Source organism: Suillus paluster (assembly GCF_016628075.1).
Source record: "Suillus paluster strain FC165 chromosome Unknown EDB91scaffold_212, whole genome shotgun sequence".
NCBI classification, from domain to species: Eukaryota; Fungi; Basidiomycota; class Agaricomycetes; order Boletales; family Suillaceae; genus Suillus; species Suillus paluster.
The window spans coordinates 1-22,436 of NW_024537772.1; the positions used below are offsets into that span (position 1 = coordinate 1).

General features: G+C 47.1%; 7 protein-coding genes across 7 annotated transcripts; 2 read left to right on the forward strand and 5 right to left on the reverse strand.

Moving 5' to 3' along the window:
• Positions 1–8,207: 8,207 nt before the first annotated feature.
• Positions 8,208–9,669, reverse strand: EDB91DRAFT_1064604 (Gtr1 raga G protein Gtr2; the record flags this gene model as incomplete). Its single annotated transcript, XM_041314723.1, has 7 exons — positions 8,208–8,583; positions 8,634–8,776; positions 8,835–9,028; positions 9,081–9,207; positions 9,259–9,367; positions 9,423–9,524; positions 9,581–9,669. The coding sequence occupies 7 exons, from the start codon at positions 9,667–9,669 to the stop codon at positions 8,208–8,210; spliced, it is 1,140 nt and encodes a 379-aa protein (XP_041169125.1).
• Positions 9,670–11,986: 2,317 nt separating this feature from the next.
• EDB91DRAFT_1088600 (uncharacterized protein) lies at positions 11,987–13,114 on the reverse strand (the record flags this gene model as incomplete). The annotated part of the gene is made up of 5 exons (XM_041316478.1): positions 11,987–12,140; positions 12,458–12,609; positions 12,636–12,793; positions 12,957–13,044; positions 13,073–13,114. 5 exons carry the CDS (start codon positions 13,112–13,114, stop codon positions 11,987–11,989), a joined length of 594 nt encoding a protein of 197 aa, XP_041169126.1.
• A 364-nt stretch (positions 13,115–13,478) lies between these two features.
• EDB91DRAFT_1018911 (uncharacterized protein) lies at positions 13,479–13,628 on the reverse strand (the record flags this gene model as incomplete). The annotated part of the gene is made up of 1 exon (XM_041312529.1): positions 13,479–13,628. A coding segment is annotated over one exon (150 nt), but the record flags the coding sequence as incomplete, so codon positions are not given.
• Positions 13,629–13,748: 120 nt separating this feature from the next.
• Positions 13,749–16,051, forward strand: EDB91DRAFT_1176972 (uncharacterized protein). The gene is given in 11 exon segments (XM_041320400.1): positions 13,749–13,921; positions 13,938–13,940; positions 13,978–14,277; positions 14,328–14,434; positions 14,486–14,535; positions 14,583–14,675; positions 14,734–15,003; positions 15,057–15,200; positions 15,251–15,409; positions 15,460–15,639; positions 15,765–16,051. 9 exon segments carry the CDS (start codon positions 13,988–13,990, stop codon positions 15,870–15,872), a joined length of 1,401 nt encoding a protein of 466 aa, XP_041169128.1. The 5' UTR covers positions 13,749–13,921; positions 13,938–13,940; positions 13,978–13,987; the 3' UTR covers positions 15,873–16,051.
• A 632-nt stretch (positions 16,052–16,683) lies between these two features.
• EDB91DRAFT_1064602 (putative 1,4 benzoquinone reductase) lies at positions 16,684–17,682 on the reverse strand (the record flags this gene model as incomplete). The annotated part of the gene is made up of 5 exons (XM_041314722.1): positions 16,684–16,826; positions 16,889–17,102; positions 17,162–17,315; positions 17,367–17,424; positions 17,478–17,682. The coding sequence occupies 5 exons, from the start codon at positions 17,680–17,682 to the stop codon at positions 16,684–16,686; spliced, it is 774 nt and encodes a 257-aa protein (XP_041169129.1).
• A 1,052-nt stretch (positions 17,683–18,734) lies between these two features.
• On the forward strand, positions 18,735–19,575 carry EDB91DRAFT_1064601 (flavoprotein-like protein; the record flags this gene model as incomplete). The annotated part of the gene is made up of 5 exons (XM_041314721.1): positions 18,735–18,795; positions 18,846–18,903; positions 18,959–19,112; positions 19,177–19,390; positions 19,448–19,575. 5 exons carry the CDS (start codon positions 18,735–18,737, stop codon positions 19,573–19,575), a joined length of 615 nt encoding a protein of 204 aa, XP_041169130.1.
• Positions 19,576–20,046: 471 nt separating this feature from the next.
• On the reverse strand, positions 20,047–21,502 carry EDB91DRAFT_311868 (ribosomal RNA-processing protein 7-domain-containing protein). The gene is made up of 3 exons (XM_041326816.1): positions 20,482–21,502; positions 20,254–20,432; positions 20,047–20,202 (listed from the first exon to the last, which is right to left on the reverse strand). The coding sequence occupies exons 1-2, from the start codon at positions 21,323–21,325 to the stop codon at positions 20,347–20,349; spliced, it is 930 nt and encodes a 309-aa protein (XP_041169131.1). The 5' UTR covers positions 21,326–21,502; the 3' UTR covers positions 20,047–20,202; positions 20,254–20,346.
• Positions 21,503–22,436: the final 934 nt, after the last annotated feature.

Genomic DNA, 22,436 nt, shown 5'->3' on the forward strand with positions numbered 1-22,436 from the left:
GATATCATGCTTGGGAGCTAATGCTTCCACCGGTCTCGTGTCCAGGTGCAGATCCGATCCTCCTCTGATCTTAGAGGCATTAGCATTTCAACCGTCAGCCTTACTTTCTATTTCTTTCAGATTTAAAACTCACTGCAGTTGTTCCTGTGGTCTTTCCTTTGCCTTTCTGCTGTCTTTTCGTAGCCATTTCGATGGACACGATGTATCGAATGCGATGGTGAGTGTACAACGATGAAACTTTATCGCTATCTATCTTATATGCCCTTTATATTTATTAACCCTTTGCCCCTTGCAGGCCTCGCCTTCCCTTCTCAATATTTAACACTTCTTGTCCACGAGGGTCACGTGACATTGTCACGTGATCGTTCGTATTCCAATGGTGGATGTACAATTATTATAACTGTTGTATACCATTGTAGGCTTCATTTTTCCGCCGTCGCAACGGTTCTATCGGAGGAATATCATCACTTATATATTGCATTTTTATACCTTTACTCTGATATACTCACAACTAACTACAGGGAGCGCATGTATGCAGAATCTATGTTATATAATTATGTCGCTAGTCTGATATACGATATTCCACTGATGTAATGGTTCTATCCACGGCTTGTACAAGTCATGTCACTTATGACATTGTGGTCATGATTTTTCCGCCGTCGCAACGGTTTGCATTGGCTACAAGTCAGATCGATTATTTTATTGTAGCCATACACTATGGGCCGCCGTTGGACTCGTTGCATCCGCGGCTCTACAAGTCAGATCAATTGTCACAATTATTACATTGTGGTCCTGATTTTTCCGCAGTCGCAACGGTTGCATTGGCTACAAGTCAGATCGATTATTTTATTGTAGTCATACATCATGGGCCGCCAATGGAACGGGGCTATCCGCGGCTCTCCAAGTCAGATCAATCATTTCATTGTAGTCATACACCATGGGCCGCCGATGGAACGGGGCTATCCGCGGCTCTGCAAGTATGATCACTTTATTTCGTTGTAGTCATACCCCATGGGCCGCCGATGGAACGGGGCTATCCGCGGCTCTGCAAGTATGATCACTTTATTTCGTTGTAGTCATACCCCATGGGCCGCCGATGGAACGGGGCTATCCGCGGCTCTGCAAATATGATCACTTTATTTCTTTGGCCTCATACCCCACGGGCCGCCGATGGAACGGGGCTATCCGCGGCTCTGCAAATATGATCACTTTATTTCTTTGGCCTCATACCACATGGGCCGCCGATGGAACGGGGCTATCCGCAGCTCCTGCGAGTCGGATCAATTATTTCGTTGTAGTCATACCCCATGGGCCGCCGATGGAACGGGGCTATCCGCGGCTCTGCAAATATGATCACTTTATTTCTTTGGCCTCATACCCCATGGGCCGCCGATGGAACGGGGCTATCTGCGGCTCTGCAAATATGATCACTTTATTTCTTTGGCCTCATACCCCATGGGCCGCCGATGGAACGGGGCTATCCGCGGCTCTGCAAATATGATCACTTTATTTCTTTGGCCTCATACCACATGGGCCGCCGATGGAACGGGGCTATCCGCGGCTCCTGCGAGTCGGATCAATTATTTCGTTGTAGTCATACCACATGGGCCGCCGATGGAACGGGGCTATCCGCGGCTCTGCAAGTATGATCACTTTATTTCGTTGTAGTCATACCCCATGGGCCGCCGATGGAACGGGGCTATCCGCGACTCTACAAGTCAGATCGATTATTACAATTATTACATTGTAGTCCTCATTTTTCTGCCGTCGCAACGGTTGCATCGGGGATTCACATAGGAGGATGTACAACTCATAATGTCAATTATTTCCTTGTAGTCATACATCATGGGCCGCCGATGGAACGGGGCTATCCGCGGCTCTGCATCTCATACCCCATGGGCCGCCGATGGAACGGGGCTATCCGCGACTCTACAAGTCAGATCGATTATTACAATTATTACATTGTAGTCCTCATTTTTCCGCCGTCGCAACGGTTGCATCGGGGATTCACATAGGAGGATGTACAACTCATAATGTCAATTATTTCCTTGTAGTCATACATCATGGGCCGCCGATGGAACGGGGCTATCCGCGGCTCTGCATCTCATACCCCATGGGCCGCCGATGGAACGGGGCTATCCGCGGCTCTACATCTCATATCCCCTGGGCCGCCGATGGAACGGGGCTATCCGCGGCTCTCCAAGTAAGATCAATTGTTACAATTACTATATTGTGGTCGTCATTTTTCCGCCGTCGCAACGGTTGCATCGGGGATTCACATAGGAGGATGTACAACTCATACCACTGATGATAATTAGTACAATTATTACACTGTAAGCCTGATTTTTCCGCCGTCACAACGGTTGCATCTGTGATTCACATAGGAGGATGTACAACTCATACCACTGATGATAATTAGTACAATTATTACACTGTAATCCTGATTTTTTATCAGTGATATATTGCATTTTTATTCATTATACATTGCAAAAATCTATTTGATGTCCGAGTCATTTATGTTTTGGGACCCTTGGGGGTCAACAAAACCCTAACTGTACCCAAACCTATATACGAAAATCCTATATAATCCAAAATATTCCCACCCTTCACTTGCTTTCTTCAACCCTTCATTTTCCATTATTTTCCTTATAACTCACTAGTATCTTCACCTATTCATCTCGTCAGACTACCCTTACACTCCCCTACACATTAGCTACAACTTTCCTTTTCATCGAAAATATTCCCACGCTCTACCATAGTCTCTTCAGTTGACTTAAGACTATCAGCTTACAATAACCTGTCGACCCCTATTTCTTCACCACTCCTATAAACTGTCAAAATAAGCCGTCGACAGCTTATTTCTTCACCACTCCTATAAACTGTCACAATCATACACTCAAAAATAAGCCGTCGACGGCTTATTTCTTGACTACTGCTATTACCACCTGACCTTTGCTTTGTTGCGGCCAACTCATTTCCTTACTTGTGGCTAGTAGTATAGCCCTAGCTATTGCAACTGGTTGTAATTTACCTCTTGGGTATGTTGCGCACGGTCGCAACTACCTAATATGGTAGTTGCGCATGCTTACTAATAGGTTGCGCACGGTCGCAACTTCCCAATATGGTAGTTGCGCCCCCTTAGTCATAGGTTGCCCACAGTCACAATCACCACTTTTCAAATAATAAGCCATCGACAGCCTATTTTCACTCCTACTTTACATGTATTGATTACATTATCAGAGTCTCTTGACTTGACACCATTGACTTGACACTATCGTATTAGCCTTTGTCCTTGAGTCCTTATTTTTTATACCAGTCTATAACTTGTCCTACAGTTGACACAAAGGTATTGACTGTCAAAACTGAAAATAAGCCGTCGACGGCTTATTTCTTCACCACTGGTATAAACTGTCAGAATTCAAAAGTGAAAAATAAGCCGTCGACGGCTTATTTCTTGACTACTGCTATTATTGCCTGACCATTGCCTACTTGCGGCCAACTCATTTCCTTACTTGTTGCTGGTAGTATAGCCCTAGCTATTGCAACTGGTTGTAACTTACCTCTTGGGTATGTTGCACATGGTCGCAACTACCCAATATGGTAGTTGCGCATGGATGCAACTACCTAATATGGTAGTTGCGCACGCTTACTAATGGTTGCGCACGGTTGCAACTTCCTGATATGGTAGTTGCGCACGGTCGCAATCACCACTTTCAAATAATAAGCCGTCGACAGCTTATTTCACTCCTACTTTCCATCATCAATCAGTATAAGCAACATGTTGCGACCAGGTTGCGCACGAGTTGCGCACGGTCACAACTACCCCTTTGGGTGTTGCGCACGGTCGCAACTACCCGATATGGTAGTTGCGACCGGTAGTATGCCCCATACTACTCGGATTAGATTATTAGATTTTTTTGTGAGGTGATAGCTTCAGATCACCTTCACCCATCAGGAGACACCAGGAGCAGATGACTCAAAATGCACCAGTGATCAAGCTGATCATGTCCCCACTATTTGGAAGGTCAGACATGATAATACACCAAGTTTCAGGATGTCTGGAATTTTTTGTAAGGTGATAGACTTAGGTCACCTCCAGTGATCAGGAGGCACCAGGACTAAATCATCTTGGATGCACCAGTGACCAAGCTGATTATGTTCCTACCATTGTAAAGGTCAAGAATGATGGTGCACCAAGTTTCAGAGCAGTAGGAATTTTTTGTGAGATCATAGACTGAGAACACCTCCTGCTATGAAGAGACACCAAACCCAGATTATGTACTGGCGAGTATACTGATGATGTCCCTACCATTTTAAAGGCCAGAGAACATGATAGGCTAGTTTTCAGGATCCCCAGAATTTTTTGTGAGGTGATAGACTCAGATCATCTCAACCCACCAGGAGACACCAGAGCCAGATCACTCTGGATGTACCAGTGACCAAGCTGATCATGTGCCCACCAGTTTAAAGGTCAGAGAAGATGATAAACCAAGTTTCAGGATCACAGGAATTTTTTTCATTGCTATAGTTCACCCCCTCCTCCTCTCACCTAGGGCAAATGTCTGAATGTGGTCATCATCAGATGGAGATACCAAATTTACCTGATTATAATACTTATAGACCTATATGCAAGTGATATAACTCCCTGTAGATGACATAATACCTGTTGAATATGGTCATGGAGTGGTATCACCTTCCAAACAGTAAAATGGACATAACTCATGTTCCTGACCACCAAATTTTATAAAAGTGAGTGGAACACAATCCCAGTAACACCCTCTATCAAATGAGATACTCATAAAACAATAAAAATGTGACATGTTTTATATAATATTCAGCCATACGGTGTATAGATATACAAGGTCCTCCTCCTCCTCCTGACCTCATGTATGTCACTATCCCAGTATTTCACCTCAATACCGATACTGCAAACATTGATCCTAAGGTATTTGAGGCCTGTGAATCGATTGGGAATGGTCCCAGACCTTCCGGAGGTCAGCATTATTGTGATATGGGAGGTTGGCTCAAATATCGGTATTTTGAACATATCTCTACAATCCAACCGCCGTTTTTCTTAATTGTTGGCTCATATCCATCCTATCGATACCCTCTATGATATGTACCAGCCCACCAAAAGATATTTTTTCACAAGTTTGAAACCTATTTCTATTTTGACCCTATAAGTACTGGTTAGTTCTATATTCATCACTCACCACTACTGTTGTTCCCCCAGCCTTCTTCCCCCCGCTTTTGCGCGGTGTTTTCGGAGGCATCTGATGTCCTTGGGTTTATTCTATATGTTGGTAGAGGTGATGATGGTTATCGATAAGAGGGCAATTTTCTTTCGCCCCCGTTTTCTTGCCCTATCCCCTGGACCCTTAGCCTCATGTTCTTACTATTACAGGGTCCGCGAACATCACGTGACATACCATCGCACTCGAAACGGTTGCGAGTGTGATAGTATAGCTACTACAGCTGTACTGCATTAGCACTTGCAACAGTTGCGAGTGCGACAATATAGCTACTACAGTTGTACTGCAGTAGCACTTGCAACTGTTGCAAGTGCTAACTACACTGCATATGCAATCCTGTAGCACTCGCAACAGTTGCAAGTGCTAACTATTCTGAATGCCTATCTCTGTTTTACAACTATTTCACTCCTTGCTATACTGTGATTATTTGTAGTTATGACCAATATATATATAATTTTTTCCTTTTAAAAGCCAAAGTCCTAACAAAACCAGTTATTTAACCGAACCTATTTACAACTTCCCTATATAATGGCTCTTGCGACAGAGTTCAAGTTTGAATGTCATGACTCATTCGTAGAGGCCAGGACAGGTCAAGACAATCTTTTCGAGATTAATGTGTTGGGCTGCACGAACGTTCATCAATCAGGACGAGGTCTCGCAGAAACCCGACGTCGGTGCACATTACAGGAATTCCAAGAGATGATTCGTGAGAAGCGAGGAAACGTTCGCCGAACGTCAAAAGATTTGATCAACTTCCAGAAGCGCCGATGAAGGACATGAAGATGTCCACGATAATCACGATCAAGGAAGAGGCGGTTTCCATTATTCATGGGCCTATTGAGTATCCAACACGAAAAGAGTAAATCGAATCCTCGAGAAACACCAGGTAAACGAGGTCGACTGGGCGATCGACATGGACGAGGTCATAGGTCTTTGTAATGAGGTTGGAGAATGTAGTCGATTCGAAGATGTACCACTGAACAAATAGGGATCCAAGGACAGGCATCGTAAAGGCCCGCTGGAGAGTGAGATAGTCCTCTCGCTTGAATCCTAGATCGTACCAATTGTCTGGGCTTCCCATCGAATATCAGAAATGTTATGAAGTTGGAGGTCTAAACTAAGCAAGTGGGAGTAGAGAGTAGGGTCAAGCGACGACCTTATATACGCGAACTTCATCTAGAGCAATCGTGAGACATCCGAATTGTCAAAGGGATGTTTCACAAGTTGCTGCCAGTTGGTGATGAGGTCATTTCAATCTCGACTGACAAGTGAGACAAAGAGTGACACCAGCAAGACGAGGGCGTCATTACGAAGTACATACATTTGAATCAGAAAATGCAGTACTAGTAGGAGGCCTGAACGACTTTAAAAGTGTTCGAGCTTCGGAATACTTTTGTGACAATTTGTATTAAATATCAACCCAAGACTGATCTGTGTTCCATTGGGTAGCGATGGGAAATATCACAGCGCTTGGCTTGGGCATGATTGCAAACGAGACGTTAGTACCATGATGGAGCTGCTAATCAGATATTTTTTCAAACATCCATAACTGCGGAGTTGCGTCGGTGCTTAGCTGTATCTCAAGCTGCGACATGGTGTAAGAGGCGTTCCAACAAGAAAAGCAATAGACGGTTCTTACAGGTGTGTTCTCGTCCAATGACAGAAGTGCCCAGACCAGATCGGTGTCGGAGATCCCAACACTGAAGGGAAGCGTTTTAAGGTACACCATGGTTCTACTCGCCGTTATAGACTCACGAACAAATAGTTGGGCAATCGGGGACTTGCTTTGAGTACAAAGAGCCAAGGTTTGTTAGAGGGAATTAAAGATTGGATCTGGAATACACCAGCGACTTGATCAGCTCATCATTCTCCTTGAAAGGAGGGGGACAACCTACCTCCTTGTCGAACTAAATGTATTCATCATATCCTTCTCCATCGCGGATCGGTTGAAATGTTGCCACACCCTCGTGGAATGTTACACACCACCGCAGAAATGCGTTCAAAGAGAGTCTCGCGTAAGCCATGAAACCTAGTATCTAAAATAGATCATACCTCAATCACGAATTCGGGAAGTTTATCGGAGCGTCCAACGATGTTCCTGTCGACGAGGGCGATAAATCGCTCTGGGTGCGCGACACTTTTCAGCTTGTAGATGTACTGAGCATGTTGTTGTCTGATAGTGGTTGTAAATGAAGTTAGAGGTGGAAATCTGAGTTACTCACAGCGTGGACGAGCTTCTTATATACCTCGATTGCTTTGCTGAGCCAAATACACATCAAGATCCTTGACTCATTGCGTCTGCACAACGTGTTGCTGCTGTTCGGTAAATCTGTACCCCAGGGTCCAAGGCGTCGGATCACTTGACCCCCCATCAGAGTTATTCGCGCAGGTCTGGAGTGCAAATGTCGTGATTCACTGTCAATCAGCTGGAATGGAAGATGAGTTCGCTCCGAGCAAGGTTGCTTTTCACATCTCCGCTGTCCTGTGATCAAATTGCCCTGTCATTTACGTATGTGACAAGAAAACGAATATGTAAGTGGGACGTGAATTTGCGTAGCAGAATGCTCTTACCCCAGATATGTCTCTTACCCCATGCACGTAATGCCTTGGGGGAGATAGCCGAGCAGTATAGTCAAACGGTAAATTCAAAAGGTCAGTCGCTAATTGAGTGGCTAGGATATCTTGGACTTCGTGACCTCTTCATGTTTGACCGTCTTGTAACTTGTTGGAATACTCCCATCAAAACGCGCAGATGTAGCGCTCACGTCCCCTCTCACTCGTCTGTTTCGAAATTTCTTTACCTTATAAATAGAGATAAGCGTCACAAGTCGATGTGAATTATTAGATACCTCTGGCACACCCATTCGGCGTCCTCGTTCACAAATCTTCCTCGTACAATAACAATCAATTCATAGCACAATGCACGAAGAGTAGCACACACATGAAACCGAAAAATCAAACAACTTTCTCCGTACTCCGCTCCCTCTCCACCTCCCATATCTCCCTAATGCCCTCCCTGAACCACACGACATTCCACTCCACCAAGCCCTTACGCATCTCATACACCGTCGTCGGAAGCAGCGCGAGCAGTGCGAGATGCGGCGTGATGAGGTGGTAGGTGAGCGTAGTTCCTGGGTGCGAAGGTGAGAGAGAGGCCGCTGCAGAAGGGAAGAAGTGGGGTTTTGATGTGGGAACGGGGGATGAGATAGTGAGTGGTGGCGATGTTCCGGCGGGTGTGATGCTGGAGGCGGGTGTTGATGCGGTGGCTGTGGGTGGGGGTGTTGGTGTTGGGGGGAATCGACGATTTATCTGTGGGTCGTTGGAGTTGGATCTATTGGGATGGTTTTAGAGGATGGAGGGTGTTACATGATGCGTATTTACCTGTACAGGGGCCCGAACGAGTTGAGCATGGATAGGTAGTCGCAGCAGAGATTGTGGGTTGCTTGGTCCACTGGCGATGTGTCTGTTGCGACGTGGATTTTGCTTGATGTGTCGAATAAGAAAGCCTTTGGTGATGCTGTGTTCTGCGAGCGGTTAGACGGAAAAGAAACCTTAGAGACAAAGGGCAGTGAAGGCACGTACAGAGCAAAAGACGTTTAATAGTTCTTCTAGATATGGTAGGGAGTCGAGCAGTTTGTGAAGCATGCGAGAGAACGCTTCTCGGAGAGAATGGTCATATATTGAGGTGAGATGAAAGTTGAGAGGGAATTGCTCGAATTCGGGAGATTCGTCTAGGAGGCGGTCCATCACGCGTTCGTGTATCTGCCTGAAGTTTTCTGGGTGATAGTTCAGTCAAACGAGCAATGAATGCATGCGGGACGGGCGCACCGATCTTGTCGTCCTCTGGGAGCCTTTCTGCTTTGTGTACAAACACTTCAAAGTTGATGTTTGGGTTAACTTGATATGCAGCGACGATAAATTCTACGAGCTTTGAGACGGGCTGTTGGTACAGATCCTACGGAACTCGATGAGGCTGGCAGTCAGCGGCTAAACGCAGTGCACGTACTCGAATATCTATGACAAATACGATGGTCGAGAAATCAGCAAGGGATGCGCCAAGTGTGTCGACGGTGACGTTTCCTGGACAGTCCCATATCTCCAATGGGATGACGGTACTGAGAAACAATGTTCAGTATTCGGCGCCAGGAGAAGTCAGAGATGAGTGCACACTCAATGAAATGTTTTGCAACGCGCATTGTGGGCTCGAGGAAGAAAGTCTGTTTCACGGGGAGACCGTTGAAGAGGACTTGGAGTATGGAAGTCTTTCCGCTCCTGGGGTAGGTTAGGACGGTAAAGGGAGAGGATAGCGAAACGTAGAGATCATGCACCTTCTCGTGCCCAGGAAGAGAATTTTTGTCCTGCGTATGGATCCATCTGTATGCGAATTGACTGCGCTTGAGTAGTTTTGTGGGCTCATTGCACAGACGACCGTTCCTTGAGTCTACCAAGATGATTGACTTGACATGAACGACACGCCTTCCTTATATGGACACAGCCCTAGCCAGCCCTATATAGACGAAGGAAGATAGGTGAAGACTTGCTGTTTGGTATTTTGCCGTGTGCGAGGTCGGTGGAATGGGTTGCTGATCGATTCAAACAATCCTAACCAACGGTGAGACTCAGAGCAAGGTACTAGGGTATACAAAGGGTATGCTTTGTTAGATCTAGTCCCAACCACCAACCTTCATTGTGCGACAGCGGTAGGAAGATCACGGTGTCATTTTTGCCCATGGCAAAGACCACAATGAAGCGCGAACTTAAAGCGACTTCGTCTCGAAACTGCCCAACGCCCTACTTGAAGACCTCTTTCACAGCGGCCACCCATGTAGCAGATGTTCACGACTTGGCGCTGTACACGAAATTCAATACCACGCCCATTCCAACTCATCCATTACCTACCCAATCCCGGACTCCAACATTCTCGACTTTCCTGCATTTCATCTGACGGTCGAGTTCGTTCGCTCATTTATCACACCGGAAATGGCTCGGTTTTGCACTTCTCATGGGATTCATCGCTACGATGTTGTAAACTTCGTGGATACAGATGCATTCGCGGGGTCTGATCAGCGCATCGCTGTTCACTCTGGCTGCACTCGGCTACTCAGACATCATCTTCGTGTACCGAATGTTTCGTCTGCGGGCGTAATCGGCGGAAGGGCTGTACTGCAGCCCAACTGATATTATTGTGTGTAAGCATTCCCCTCGTGACTCCTGACATGGACACATGACAGTGATGGAGGCACAGAGCTTCACACAGCGGGAAAACTGACATTCTACCACCTTTTGCCGCCAGTGAAATTACATTCGAAAGGTCATATAGAGTACTCTGGAATGTTCTAGGCTAGGTCTGGAATGTTCTAGGCTAGGTCTGGAATGTTCTAGGCTAGGTCTGGAATGTTCTAGGCTAGGTCTGGAATGTTCTAGGCTAGGTCTGGAATGCTCTAGCGCTGCTAGGGCTAGATCTGCTTTTGATTGAAATCTTGCGAGAGGCAAAATGTTGAAATCCCCCTAATGTGTCAGGGATATATCATAGGACAAGTGCGGTCTTTACGCGTTTTGATCATAGGTGGCAGTAGAAGCGGTACACCAGAGATCTCTCAGGAAGGAAAGAGAGCTGACAAAATGGCGCGTCATTGACATTATTGTCAATAAGACCACACACAGGAAATCTATAAAGCCCGCGCGTTGTTCACTGAATGGCAGTTGTCGACAAATCCCCAAACCTTGAACACATCAACCCATCCAGCGCAATATCATTATGTACACCGTAAGCCTGCCCCCCGCAGCGCATTTTTATTATTGAACTTCGTTCGCAGGTCACCGAAGTCCCTGTTTCTCAGAACAACTGCGGCTCGTCCACCTGCAATTGCGGTGACTCGTGAGTCGTACTGCCTTGGTACAAGTCAGTCTAATTCACCACTTCTTTTGCAGTTGCCAATGCAAGCCCGGAGAGTGCAAGTGCTAAACGCTAAGCGTTGGGGAACTGGAGCTCTTGCCATGTATTATTTCAGCCTTGGTGTTTGATCGGGGACGCATGGGCCATGGTTATAGGATCATTGTAGGAGCGATTATGAAAGAAGATTGTGAAGTGTGGACGTTAACATGGTTGAATTCCGTAACTAGTACTGTTTGGTGTGAAGTTACAATGATCAGCGGACGCCTGTACCTTACGGAACGACTATCTTCCTTCGATTAGTCTGCTAGGGGAGGCTACATACCGGTGCCTAGACTGGTGATCCGTTTTGGCCTGACTTGGCGGACGATAAGACCGCGAAAACTTGGTCTTCGATATGATCTTCGCCAGATCATTTACTGGACGGCTCTCCTCAAGAATATGAGCCAGTCGATTGGAGTCACTCACGAGCTCTGATGTTAGTCGTTCGCTGGCGCACTTTTGCTAGTGCAGCAGTGTGGTGGGCGTTACAAGAGAATCACACTATCATGACACGGGTCAAGGACGTGACTTTTGTTCATGACATGATGTTGCTAGAGATATTATAGTTGAATGGATTTCGAAGAACGGGGTCTCTGATACACTTTCGTTCTTACCTCGATAGTACCTGCATAGAACAATTCCACTCTCCAAGCATTTGTATTACATCATATTGGTATCATATGCTGACTTACAACCCAAACCAACACGATTACATGATCGAATCGTCACGGAGATGTACCAGCCATCGGTAAGAAGGCGTTGTGTATCCCTACCGTCGACAGGTCCACACCGCTACGTCTCACGTGTTCTTAGGCCACTCGTCATCTAGTAGCTCCAAAGCGGTAGGTCGTGTGTTGGGATCAATAGTCAAACACCTCCGAATGAAGGCAGCAGCAGGGAAAATGTCCTGCTCGTCCATGACATTATATGGTCGGGGACAACTTTCGATTGCGCTAGGGAACAGATTATGGATGCGGAGTAATAGTTTGAAAATAATGTAATATCCGCTCGCGGATAGATGGAGGCATGATACATTACCTTGTGCGTCAAAGAAATCAGGTTGGCGCTGGGAACCTTTCAAGAAACTGAGTAAAAAAGGATCGATATGTTCGAGGATCCGCTAGAGATGAACACCGTCTATGCTCATAGAAGACTCTCAGAGTTTGAACAAAGCTGCACCAGTTAGGTGCTCGAAAACCTGGGTGGCCATCTTTCAATTGATGACAGCATGCAAAGATAAATTATATCTCACACCAAGTACCTCACGGACCAAATGTCGATGGGAGTAGACCACGCGCGACAAAGAATAACTTCTGGCGCACGGAGGAGAATGGGTTGGACCTGTTCTGGTAGGTGCTCTTTGGCGGGTATTGCTGTTGATGGGATGCATGAGAAATCGTCGTTCAAATGCGAGATCACTAACTGTGACCATAATCAATCAATCAAACCTCGAGGTTGCTCGCGTCTTCTCGAGGACCGAAATTAAGGAGCGGCTGCGACTTGACTTTGATAATAGAATCGGCAGAAATTTCGGGAGAAAAACGAGGTTCATATGTGGCGGATGGTGTTTCTTGAAGGAGGCGAGTGATAGCTTCATCTTTGTGATCTACATAAATGAGGGTGTTGCCGGGTTTCACATCTTGAAGACCGGGTTGTTAGTTAAGGGCTTTCGTAGATATCAATGCAATATTGGTAGCCGGGGTGATCAGGATTGGCGGTTTTGATGATCTCAAGAGAGTTCACGTCGCCTAGAAGTCCCTTCAACACACCTGCGGTCGCGTTGACTGTAAGAACCTTGACAGCAACATATTTCGCAGGATACACTTTTCTGAAATAATCACGGAGTTCATACACAAGCTAAATAGGTACCAGGGAATGTACTCACCCCAGGGTGCGCGCGAGCCAGACGCTGGAATAACTGGCCCATCCAAGTTTTCTCACAATATCAAGCTTGCCCTACCCCGACTGCTGTCCCAAGGTAATTGGATAATAACCAAAGCCGTGCTCAGGAAAAAGTATATGTGGCTCTTCGTTGCACACATTCTTTGTCGTTGATCTGCACGCAGACCGACGGTTCGTCCAAAGGCCTTTTAACATCACGAGCCAGAGACGTAGACAAGCGAAGAGATGGGGAAATCATGCAATGTGGGGGCTTCCGTAGAATGCAACGAAACATTATTTCAAGTCGCGTTCAACGATCTGGTGTTTTGTTTGCGTTGGGTCATTCTGTTGACAAGTATTGATCTTTACATTGCGTGAAGCGACACACATAGTGACATTGTCAACGTTGGGTCAACATTGATGTTGAAGTGTGTGGCTGGAAGGAGGTTATGGTGCTCTGCAACATAAGTTAGTAGATCGCCCGCTACGCAAGAAGATAAGATCTTAACTGGTATCGTGATCAACAGCGTGATGGATCTATACGCTTTCGGGTAGTCAGGACTGTTTCCAATGTTCTGGGTAGATGCCTAGAGGAAGGAGGCACGAAATATTGAACCCAAGACAAGCAAGCGCGATGTTGGTGACTTGGACGAAATAGTAGCGCGTCGCTTTCGATTACGTAAGACTTTAGGATGATCAGGAGTCGACTTCAGTTCATTCTTCTACCCTGAATAGTACCAACGGTGCACAGGAGTAGTACCATTCTTCGACTAATTATACTGTCATCCGTGTCTCAAATTAACTGATCAATCTGATTTGTGGTGGTCGCACCAAGGAAATCTTCAAGATAATCGTCGGTGCCTAACCATTTCACCACTTTTGACAATAGCTACTAATGCAGTGGTGACAGTTTCGCGTCATGAATCAATCAGGTCTTCCTACTCCACCACCTGGATCCAGCACGTCAAGTACCAACCCGGCACATACATCATCGAACGCGGCTGGTCAATCTGCGAGTGATGTCTCGTTAGGCTCTATCATCACGACCATAACCTCGGCTTCAAGTCCTACCCACTTAAACCAATATCTGAGGAGTTGCGCCTCCAAAGATGTCAGAGAAGTCCTCCTGTCCAGCATCTTGCCAGGTAGCCAAGATCCTTTGTCTCTGTTAAACGCGCGAGATCATACGCTAGGCATGCTTTACATTTTGTAAGCGAGTCTTATTGGAAAGTTCCTGGACGCACACTGATCTCCTGAAGGTCTGCGCGACTGCATACTGTTGCATCCGATAAGCCCTTGTGGCAGCATGTCGAAGGTTTTTGCCGCGATTTTGTTCCTGAACATGCACGCTTTGCTCCAGATCGAGGTCAGTACATCCTTCCTTATGTGTTGATACAGTGAGATCATATAGATTCAGTGACACTTCTTGCAACTGGGATACGGCAATTCGCTGAAGCTGAAGGGAATGTAAGACATCCTTGAACCAGTTCTCTCCTCGATCTCAACTTTCTTAGCTCAAACTCGCTATCTCGCCACTATCCGATTTGCTTGCAAAATATCCTCCAACCCTTTCACATCTCACCACCATCCATCCTATTTTCATGACGGTGAGTTTGCCAACTGTAATAACCTTCCAGTTTTCTGATTCGCCGGCATTTGTTGCAGACCTGCGTGGCCACTCGCCATTTCACAGTCGCGATCCCCGTTCTGTCTCATCCAATCACTACGATTGACCTCTCACTTTCCGACTTAACATACCATGATAACTTAGTATACCACTACGCCGGCGGTATCGTACTCGCTGCGCTAAAGAACTGGTCAGATGCAGAAGAACTTTTTGAGATCTGCGCATCAAGTCCAGGCTCAGCGGTTTCAGCTATTCAAATGGAAGCATTGAAGAAGTTGGCCCTCGTACAGTTGATATACCGCGGAAAGGCGAGTCTATCCTTCATGAGTGAATGATTTGCTCACGCAATCTGGTTGATCAGACATCACCTCCATCCAAGTACATGCACCCGATCCTTGTGCGACTCTTCAAGGCAACTCCTTATTCAAGTTTTATGAATGCGTATCCTCTGCAACGCGACCACCTTCGCGCGATAGTTGAAAATGAGCAGCAACTATTCGTCAATGTACGATATTGAAAGCGTATGAAACTATGCATCGTTAACCACCCGTATAGGAAAGAAATTTTGGTCTCATCAATCAGGCACTCGACCGCGCCCCCCGTTGGTCCATAAAGAAACTCACAACCACTTATCTGACGTTACACTTATCCGACATTGGCCGAGAAGTAGGAATTGCCGACGAGAATGAAGTGAAATCCCTGATCTTGAGCATGGTAAACATGTTTCCCGCGCGGATTACACGAATTACTGATGCTTTTGCTAGATCGAGTGTTCGGAAATCTCGGCAGAGCTGTCTGCAGATGGGACTGTATCGTTCTCGGACCCACCTGTGAATTTCGAGAAATCGGACGTCGATCGTGTGTTGGCACAGGCGCAACAGCAGGACGCCCTCCTTATGAGGCTTGAGAAAGAGGTGGAAAGGAACAAGGAATATTTGACAAAGGTATGTCCTCGGTGTGCGAGTCTTGTCGGCACCGGATACTATTTTCTGCTTCGTTCCACATCGACCACGTAATTTTAACTTTGGAAATGAATTGCTGGTGGACGGATGCTGATAGACATTTTTAGGCCGTCAAGAGCAAGGACGACGCGGCTTGGGGACCAGCAATGGATGAAGATGGTGCATTTGGAGACCGACACTCAGGTAACTGGGCTGATGATATTACTTTCCCCTGATATGAAAGACCCATGGAAGATACAAAAGTAGACCGCATTGCATTGATCTGTTCCTTCAACATCATTTTCTGTACAATTGGTCATCAATGAGCTTCGCTCCGTAACCTGCGCCACGATTGTCCGGCTCCGTATACACAAATAGACAAAGTCGGTGTTCAATTTCTATCGTTATATTGCAATTTGGAACGCGGAGGCCGTGAGTGAGGTTGAGGTGAGGCCGCCTGCAACCACGAGGAGCTTCCTCCATCATCCATGTATTGGCATCGGGAGCCGCGGGGCCCAAAGATATGGCGGGATAAGGTTGCTTAGCACCCCGAAGGGTACCCTATCTGGTAGCGCAATGTTTCACATCCTGGGGGCCGCATGAGACTCAGAGCGCCGACCTCCCTGTGAAAGCATGTACGATACAGGCAAGCTGGTCACAATTGGCACAGCTCTCGCACAGCGATGATCTTCGTTCACGCTGGTACTTATCGGAGTATATCTCGCGCTTACAGTCTTTCGATTTGGGTAATTTTAGGCCACCATTGCGTATGGGCGCAATTCTGGCTGTACTAATCGGGCACTAGGGGCCCGCGCCTCTAACCCATGGGAACAGACTCGCTGATGCGGCTTCCTGCATCATCATCTGATTCCATGCGGACTGATAGAACAGAATAAAACACCCATGATGATCAGGAAAGTCATTTATCAAACACACTGATGCGGCACATCGCACGAGGCTCGAGAAAAATCAACCACGAAAGTGTTTATTTTTATGTGTGTGCAAGCTATATACAATCCAAGCTGAGCCCCTATTATACATTTAGATTCAAGACGATTTGGCGCCGCCGTGGTACTTGGCAACGGTCTCCCAGAAACCCTTGCCCTGGAGAGAAGCAATCTCCAATTCAAGAGGCGAAGGCTGACGGGAGCCGTCCGTGCCTGCAAAGGTACCCGCACCCCAAGAAGAACCTATTCGGGAATAGAACATCGTTAAATTAATAATGCATAGTTCATTTAGGAGATGTGCTTACCACCGTGGATCTCAGTCAGGTTAGACAACTGAGGGAAAGTGTGCTTGTAGCCGAGGGGAACGTAGATGAGACCGTGGTGCACGAAAGTGGAGAGGGTGTTGGAGATGGTAATCTCCTGACCACCACCTTGGGTACCAGTGGAAACAAACACACCACACATCTTGCCCGCAAGAGCGCTCTTGCTCCAGAGAGGACCAGTAGCGTCCCAGAATGCCTATATTAGCGTGTTAATGAAGGTGACGAGTGGTTTAAACAGACACCAAGGCAACATACCTTCCACTGAACGGGGAAGTTACCGTAACGGGTGGGAACACCAAAGAGGAACGCGTCGAAGTTGACGAGGTCGTCAGGGAGGAGAACGGGGTAGTCGGGTTTAGCGGGAGCCTTGACGAGCTTCAAGATGTCGTCAGATAGGGTCTCCTGGATCCTGCAGGCAAGTCAATGTACGCTCATAGCTGACTAGTGCAGATGGACGGACTGGTAAATGGAGGCGCTACCACCAGCATTGCTGATACCACTTTTGACGGCCTCAGCCACTGTGAAGGATGTATTGAGCGATGAAGTAGTAATATGGTGAGGAAAGACGTACTCTTTGTAATGTGCCCGTAAAGGGAGTAGATGACGATAGCGACTCTAGGAGCAGACATGTCGATTTGGGAAGTGGAGGAAAGTGGAATAGGAACGGGGGGAGAAGATGATTGCTCTGGTGGTTGAATCGGTTGAGCTTTTGTATCTGGAGGTGTGGGTTTTGTCTCGGCGAAGTTAGCTTTTTGTCGCTTTCCAGGGAAACACATTCCGAGGTATTAGTAGACAAGGCACGCGCTCTCAGTTGCGAGGATATAACGGGTTCTTGAGGTGAGCTTTAAAATGATGTGTCTAGCGTGAGATGGGGGGAAATGGCCTGCGAAGTAGATGGAGAGTGTTTATCTCTGTGGCCACATGATCAAGATTAATACCTTAATTAATATGACACTGGTAGGCAGCTTGGTTTGGAGGCCGTACTATCGCACAATCCATTCGATGATGATATGAATGCCGACCTCTTCTTGCATCACCTGCGGAACTCAACGGAAAATGATAATACATACGTGTCCAAGAAGATGTTGCTATATCAGGATGATATTACACTGAATATGGCAAGATACATACCAAACTATGATAGCGTCTCAGACTCGCTTGAATGAGTCGCCCTCTCTGTGTGTCCGGTGTGGGAGGCCACTCATTCCTGTCACGCGAGGTATCACCACAGAAAATCTAGCCTGGTCGTTCCGGGTAGTACGATGATCACCTGTGTTGGGCTAAGAGCTTGAGTCTGGATCAATTGACTGCGGTTGGTTCAGCTAGGTCGCCTGTATCTGTCACGGTGTGTGCCGAAGTCCCAGAAGATAGGAAGACAGTTTAGTGACGGACGCCGACCCGTCATCCGAACAAGACAAACGTTGAGGCCAGACTCTGACAACGGTGAATCATCATAGTTCCAAATAAAGATGAAATTTCTCGAGATTTCTAAGAGATAGGCACAATGTACCAGTCAGCGTCGTCTGGTTCCATGATATCGAACGTTGTCTCGCTTCGCGTTGCCTTTGAAATGACGGACATAGACGCCGTGCGTGAGTTCAACCATCCACCTTTGGTTGTAAGTACTTAAGTGTGTGTCGAAACAACCTGCTTTGGTGCTTTTTGCAATACGTAACGCTATCAAGCTGACTCAGTGACATAGCGTCAACTTCATTTCACCACCGATGATAAAGCAGGACACCACAATACAAATACCAGCCAGAGCCCCTGCTAGCCCCTCATCGTCCCTTTCTCTCATATCCTCCTCATAACTCAACTGTTAGCAGCCATGTCTGAATCTCCTAAAGTCGCCATCATCATTTACTCGATGTACGGCCATATCGCAAAGAGTGAGTATTACCTATCGAGAAACGACCTTCTCCTGATTATCTCTTATCAGTGGCTGAGTCCGTCAAGAGTGGTATCGAGGCTGCTGGGGGCGCCGCTACCATTTACCAGTATGTATTCAATCGTAGCCATTTGAATAATCGCCTTACTTACCGGACTAATCAGGATCGCTGAAACATTGTCAGACGAGGTCCTCGCAAAGATGCACGCTCCCCCAAGACTCAGTTATCCTATCATCACGCCAAGCGAACTCACCAACTTTGACGCCTTCATCTTTGGTATCCCTACCCGTTATGGCAATTTCCCTGCCCAATGGAAAGTATGTTGTCTGATCCGTCGAGTCTCTTCAAAATGTCTAATTACGTGCCTTACTCTCACACCAGGCTTTCTGGGACGCTACTGGTGGATTGTGGGTCAAGGGTGCATTGGCCGGCAAATTCGCCGGTGTCTTTGTTTCTACAGGCACCCCAGGTGGAGGACAGGAAGCTACAGTCATTAGCTCCCTCTCCACTCTCACCCACCACGGAATGATCTTCGTTCCCCTGGGTTACAAAAATACATTTGCACAGCTCTCCAACGTGAGCGAAGTTCGTGGTGGTATGTTTATTCTCTCGCGTCCGTGCATGCGGGTTGCTTATTTTTGCTTTTACTCAGGTTCTCCTTGGGGTGCTGGCACCTTCGCTGGTGCTGATGGATCACGCCAGCCTTCAGCACTTGAGCTCGAAATCGCTAACCTCCAAGGCAAGGGCTTCTGGGAGGTTGTTTCCAAGTATCAATTCTAGGGCTATTCAAAATCAAGATGTACATGTACGACACTTGCAGAGACTTCATAATGGCTACATAAAAAAGGGATATCAAATTGATTTGGGATTTGCTCATTGAATTCAAGTTTGTGCACGCTGTCTGACTGGAGATCCCTCCCTCATCGGCCGGAAAGCGGTGGGTAAAGTATATCCTGCTCGGCGTAAGGATGCATCTACTTTTTCCCGCCTTTCCGACATACATCACTGGGAGCTAAACGTTGGGATCGCGGCCACCGTGTACGGTATGACATGCAAGCATGCAACAACTAAATTTACTCCGCGGTCCCGGCACCCGACTGCCCTTTTGAGTCACCAGTACTCGCAGCACCCCAACGTCCCAAGGTAATAGGCAGCGTCTCACTGAGCATAAGAACACTGGTTGCCAGATTGTTAATACATACACACACAATCCCATCAACGTATAAACGTTTAAATGATCGTTGCTAGACCTGGGAACTCGCAGTCAAATCAGGCACAACGATCCGCCGCCGTATCTATATGGATTTGGTATAATTGAATATCTCGCCGCCTCCTGCGATTGTGATCCAGAAACGAGGAATCACTCGGAGTTAATTGCGGAAGCGTCGGCGGCCTGTCGAAAAAAGTCTTCGGAACATCTTCAGTATCTGAAAGCATGCACCGTCTGACGGTACACACCCCCGAAACGTAGTAACCATTCGGCGGCCTTGCATTAGATTACATTCGCAATATACTAGACCACTTCACCGAAGGTATGGCGAAGACAATGTTTTAATAAGGCTTGAACCGCCGCGATTCCTTCAGTTTTTCTACGCGCGCCCGGTCTGCCTCGAAGTTTCTCCTCAAATCGAGCATAGCTACAGCGACATGAACCAATATCCTCGTCACAAAGGATTTCACACTCACCTTTCCGTTGTTTTTCAGCCTTCTGGAAGCCATAAAACGCGTCCTTCTCCTTCTTTTTGTCCGTCTTTCGTCTACTTCCACTCTTCCCAGCGAGCATGAACTTCTTGCTCGCAACGCCCACACCTCCGCCAAGCGTTTGTCCATATGCACCTCCTCTAGTGACAAGTGTGAACCCGTCCTCATCCACAATCGCTTCCCCTTTCCGGTACTTGGTCTCTTGTTTATTCTTCGCGAGGTGAAATTCGAAGCGTTCCATAAAGCTGTCTGCGTGGGCTTTGATAGCGTCTAGCGAAGGTCGCTCAGCATCATATTTTGCTATATAATGAGAGAGACCGCGGGGCTCCACCGATGATGGCCACGGCCTGGATGACGCAGGCGGCGAAAGCGCTTTCATAAGGGATGAAGAATCGATAAAAATGAGATGAGCACGAGACCCAGTGTTGTGCAGTGTGCGAAGGGGTAGGTTGGGGAGGGGTACTACTTCCGGGGGCGTTGGCTCGGAGGTCTGGAGTTTTCGTTTCTTTCGCGGTCGCGCCTCAGTTTCCTCGGCCATCTCCTCGTCAGAATCAGACGCGTGCTCTTCCAGGGCATCGGTAGAGCTGAATTCGAATGCGACACGTTCTACTGTCCCGCAGTGCTTGAACAGCAGTGCGAGCTCGTGCTCTGTCGCATCTGGAGGCACGTTCACTAGGAATAACGTCCGTCCTTCAGGGAAAATATTGCCGGGTTTCGATATTTTGGATTTAGAGGTGATGTGAGCCCGTGCATAGATGAAATGGGTTGAACTTGGGTATGCAATTGGAATGAGAGTGAAACCCGCCAGACTTTTCGGTAAAACAGACATGACGACGGCAGATCGAGTCGATTTTTACCATCAACAAAACAAAAGCTTACATGATCAACTAAGTCTGGTCAGTTATGATATGGTGCCTGACATGCAATGGAGCGCCAGCCTGGTACGAGCCTTGCAGTGTTTCACCAGTCTTGGCTTTAAATGTAAGGATGTTGCAAGACTTATGTTTACCTGAGATGACGAGTGCATGTAGTAGACCAGCCATATAACCGTCTCGCATGTACACTAGCTGGTGGTACTGTCCGAGCATCCCGACCGAGTATGGTTCAAAGCAACTCGGGTTCTGATCTTACAAAGTAGTTAGAGGCTCCCCGTGGTAGGTCGTACAAATCAGCTGCAGAGACACTGAAATTCACTGATCAGGTAAGAAAAACATATCCTGCTGCTCTAAAAAATCAAACGTATAACTCGTTTGGCCTTTGGCGGTAGCGTATGCGGAAGAGGCGCAGCAGAGGCCAGATACTTCAGATGGCAGCACACTGGCTGATGATCCTTGATGAGCACTACAACATGAAGGCTGAGCGCAAGAATAATAGAATGAATCTGAGCGTTGTATCTATGATCAGTCTGCGCTCTACGGTAAGTCTGGAAGATGAAAATCCACTAAAAAGCGGACCGACAATTCATCGATTTCATACTTATTCTTAGCTTCCAATAAGGGATCAGCGCGCCCCTTCTATCGCTTCATCGCGATCCACTTGATCTGCACGGATAGCCGATCAGCAGGATATAGGAACGAGACCTTCCCCAAAACCTGACGGATTTTTCTACGGCGTCGGCCCTGGACGAATGATGCATCAGAGTCAGCGTTTCAATAGAAATGAGTTTCATAAACAAGCATGAGCGACGTACCGAGCTTTCACTAGCGGTTGAAGGATACGCCCACTGAGAATTCTGAGTCAGAACGAGCCCATGGTATGTAACAAATGAGTGTCACCGTTATAGATAGCATATGGCGGGCTGTTGAGATCGACGCCTACCTCGCTACCTGAGCACTGCTGGGACAGATGCTCGACTCATTAGACTGGCGCTGAAGTGTGAAGAGGAGACACGAAAAGGACGACTCTCGCAATCGTAGTCACCATTGAGTATCACGTCATGG

Coding starts and splice junctions, on each gene's coding strand:
- EDB91DRAFT_1176972 (XM_041320400.1), top strand. CDS start 13,988: ATGAATCAATCAGGTCTTCCTACTCCACCACCTGGATCCAGCACGTCA. Junction 14,435..14,485: donor ACGCTTTGCTCCAGATCGAG/GTCAGTACATCC, acceptor ATATAGATTCAG/TGACACTTCTTGCAACTGGG. Junction 14,676..14,733: donor TCCATCCTATTTTCATGACG/GTGAGTTTGCCA, acceptor CATTTGTTGCAG/ACCTGCGTGGCCACTCGCCA.
- EDB91DRAFT_311868 (XM_041326816.1), bottom strand. CDS start 21,325: ATGTCTGTTTTACCGAAAAGTCTGGCGGGTTTCACTCTCATTCCAATT. Junction 20,433..20,481: donor GGCTGAAAAACAACGGAAAG/GTGAGTGTGAAA, acceptor ATGTCGCTGTAG/CTATGCTCGATTTGAGGAGA.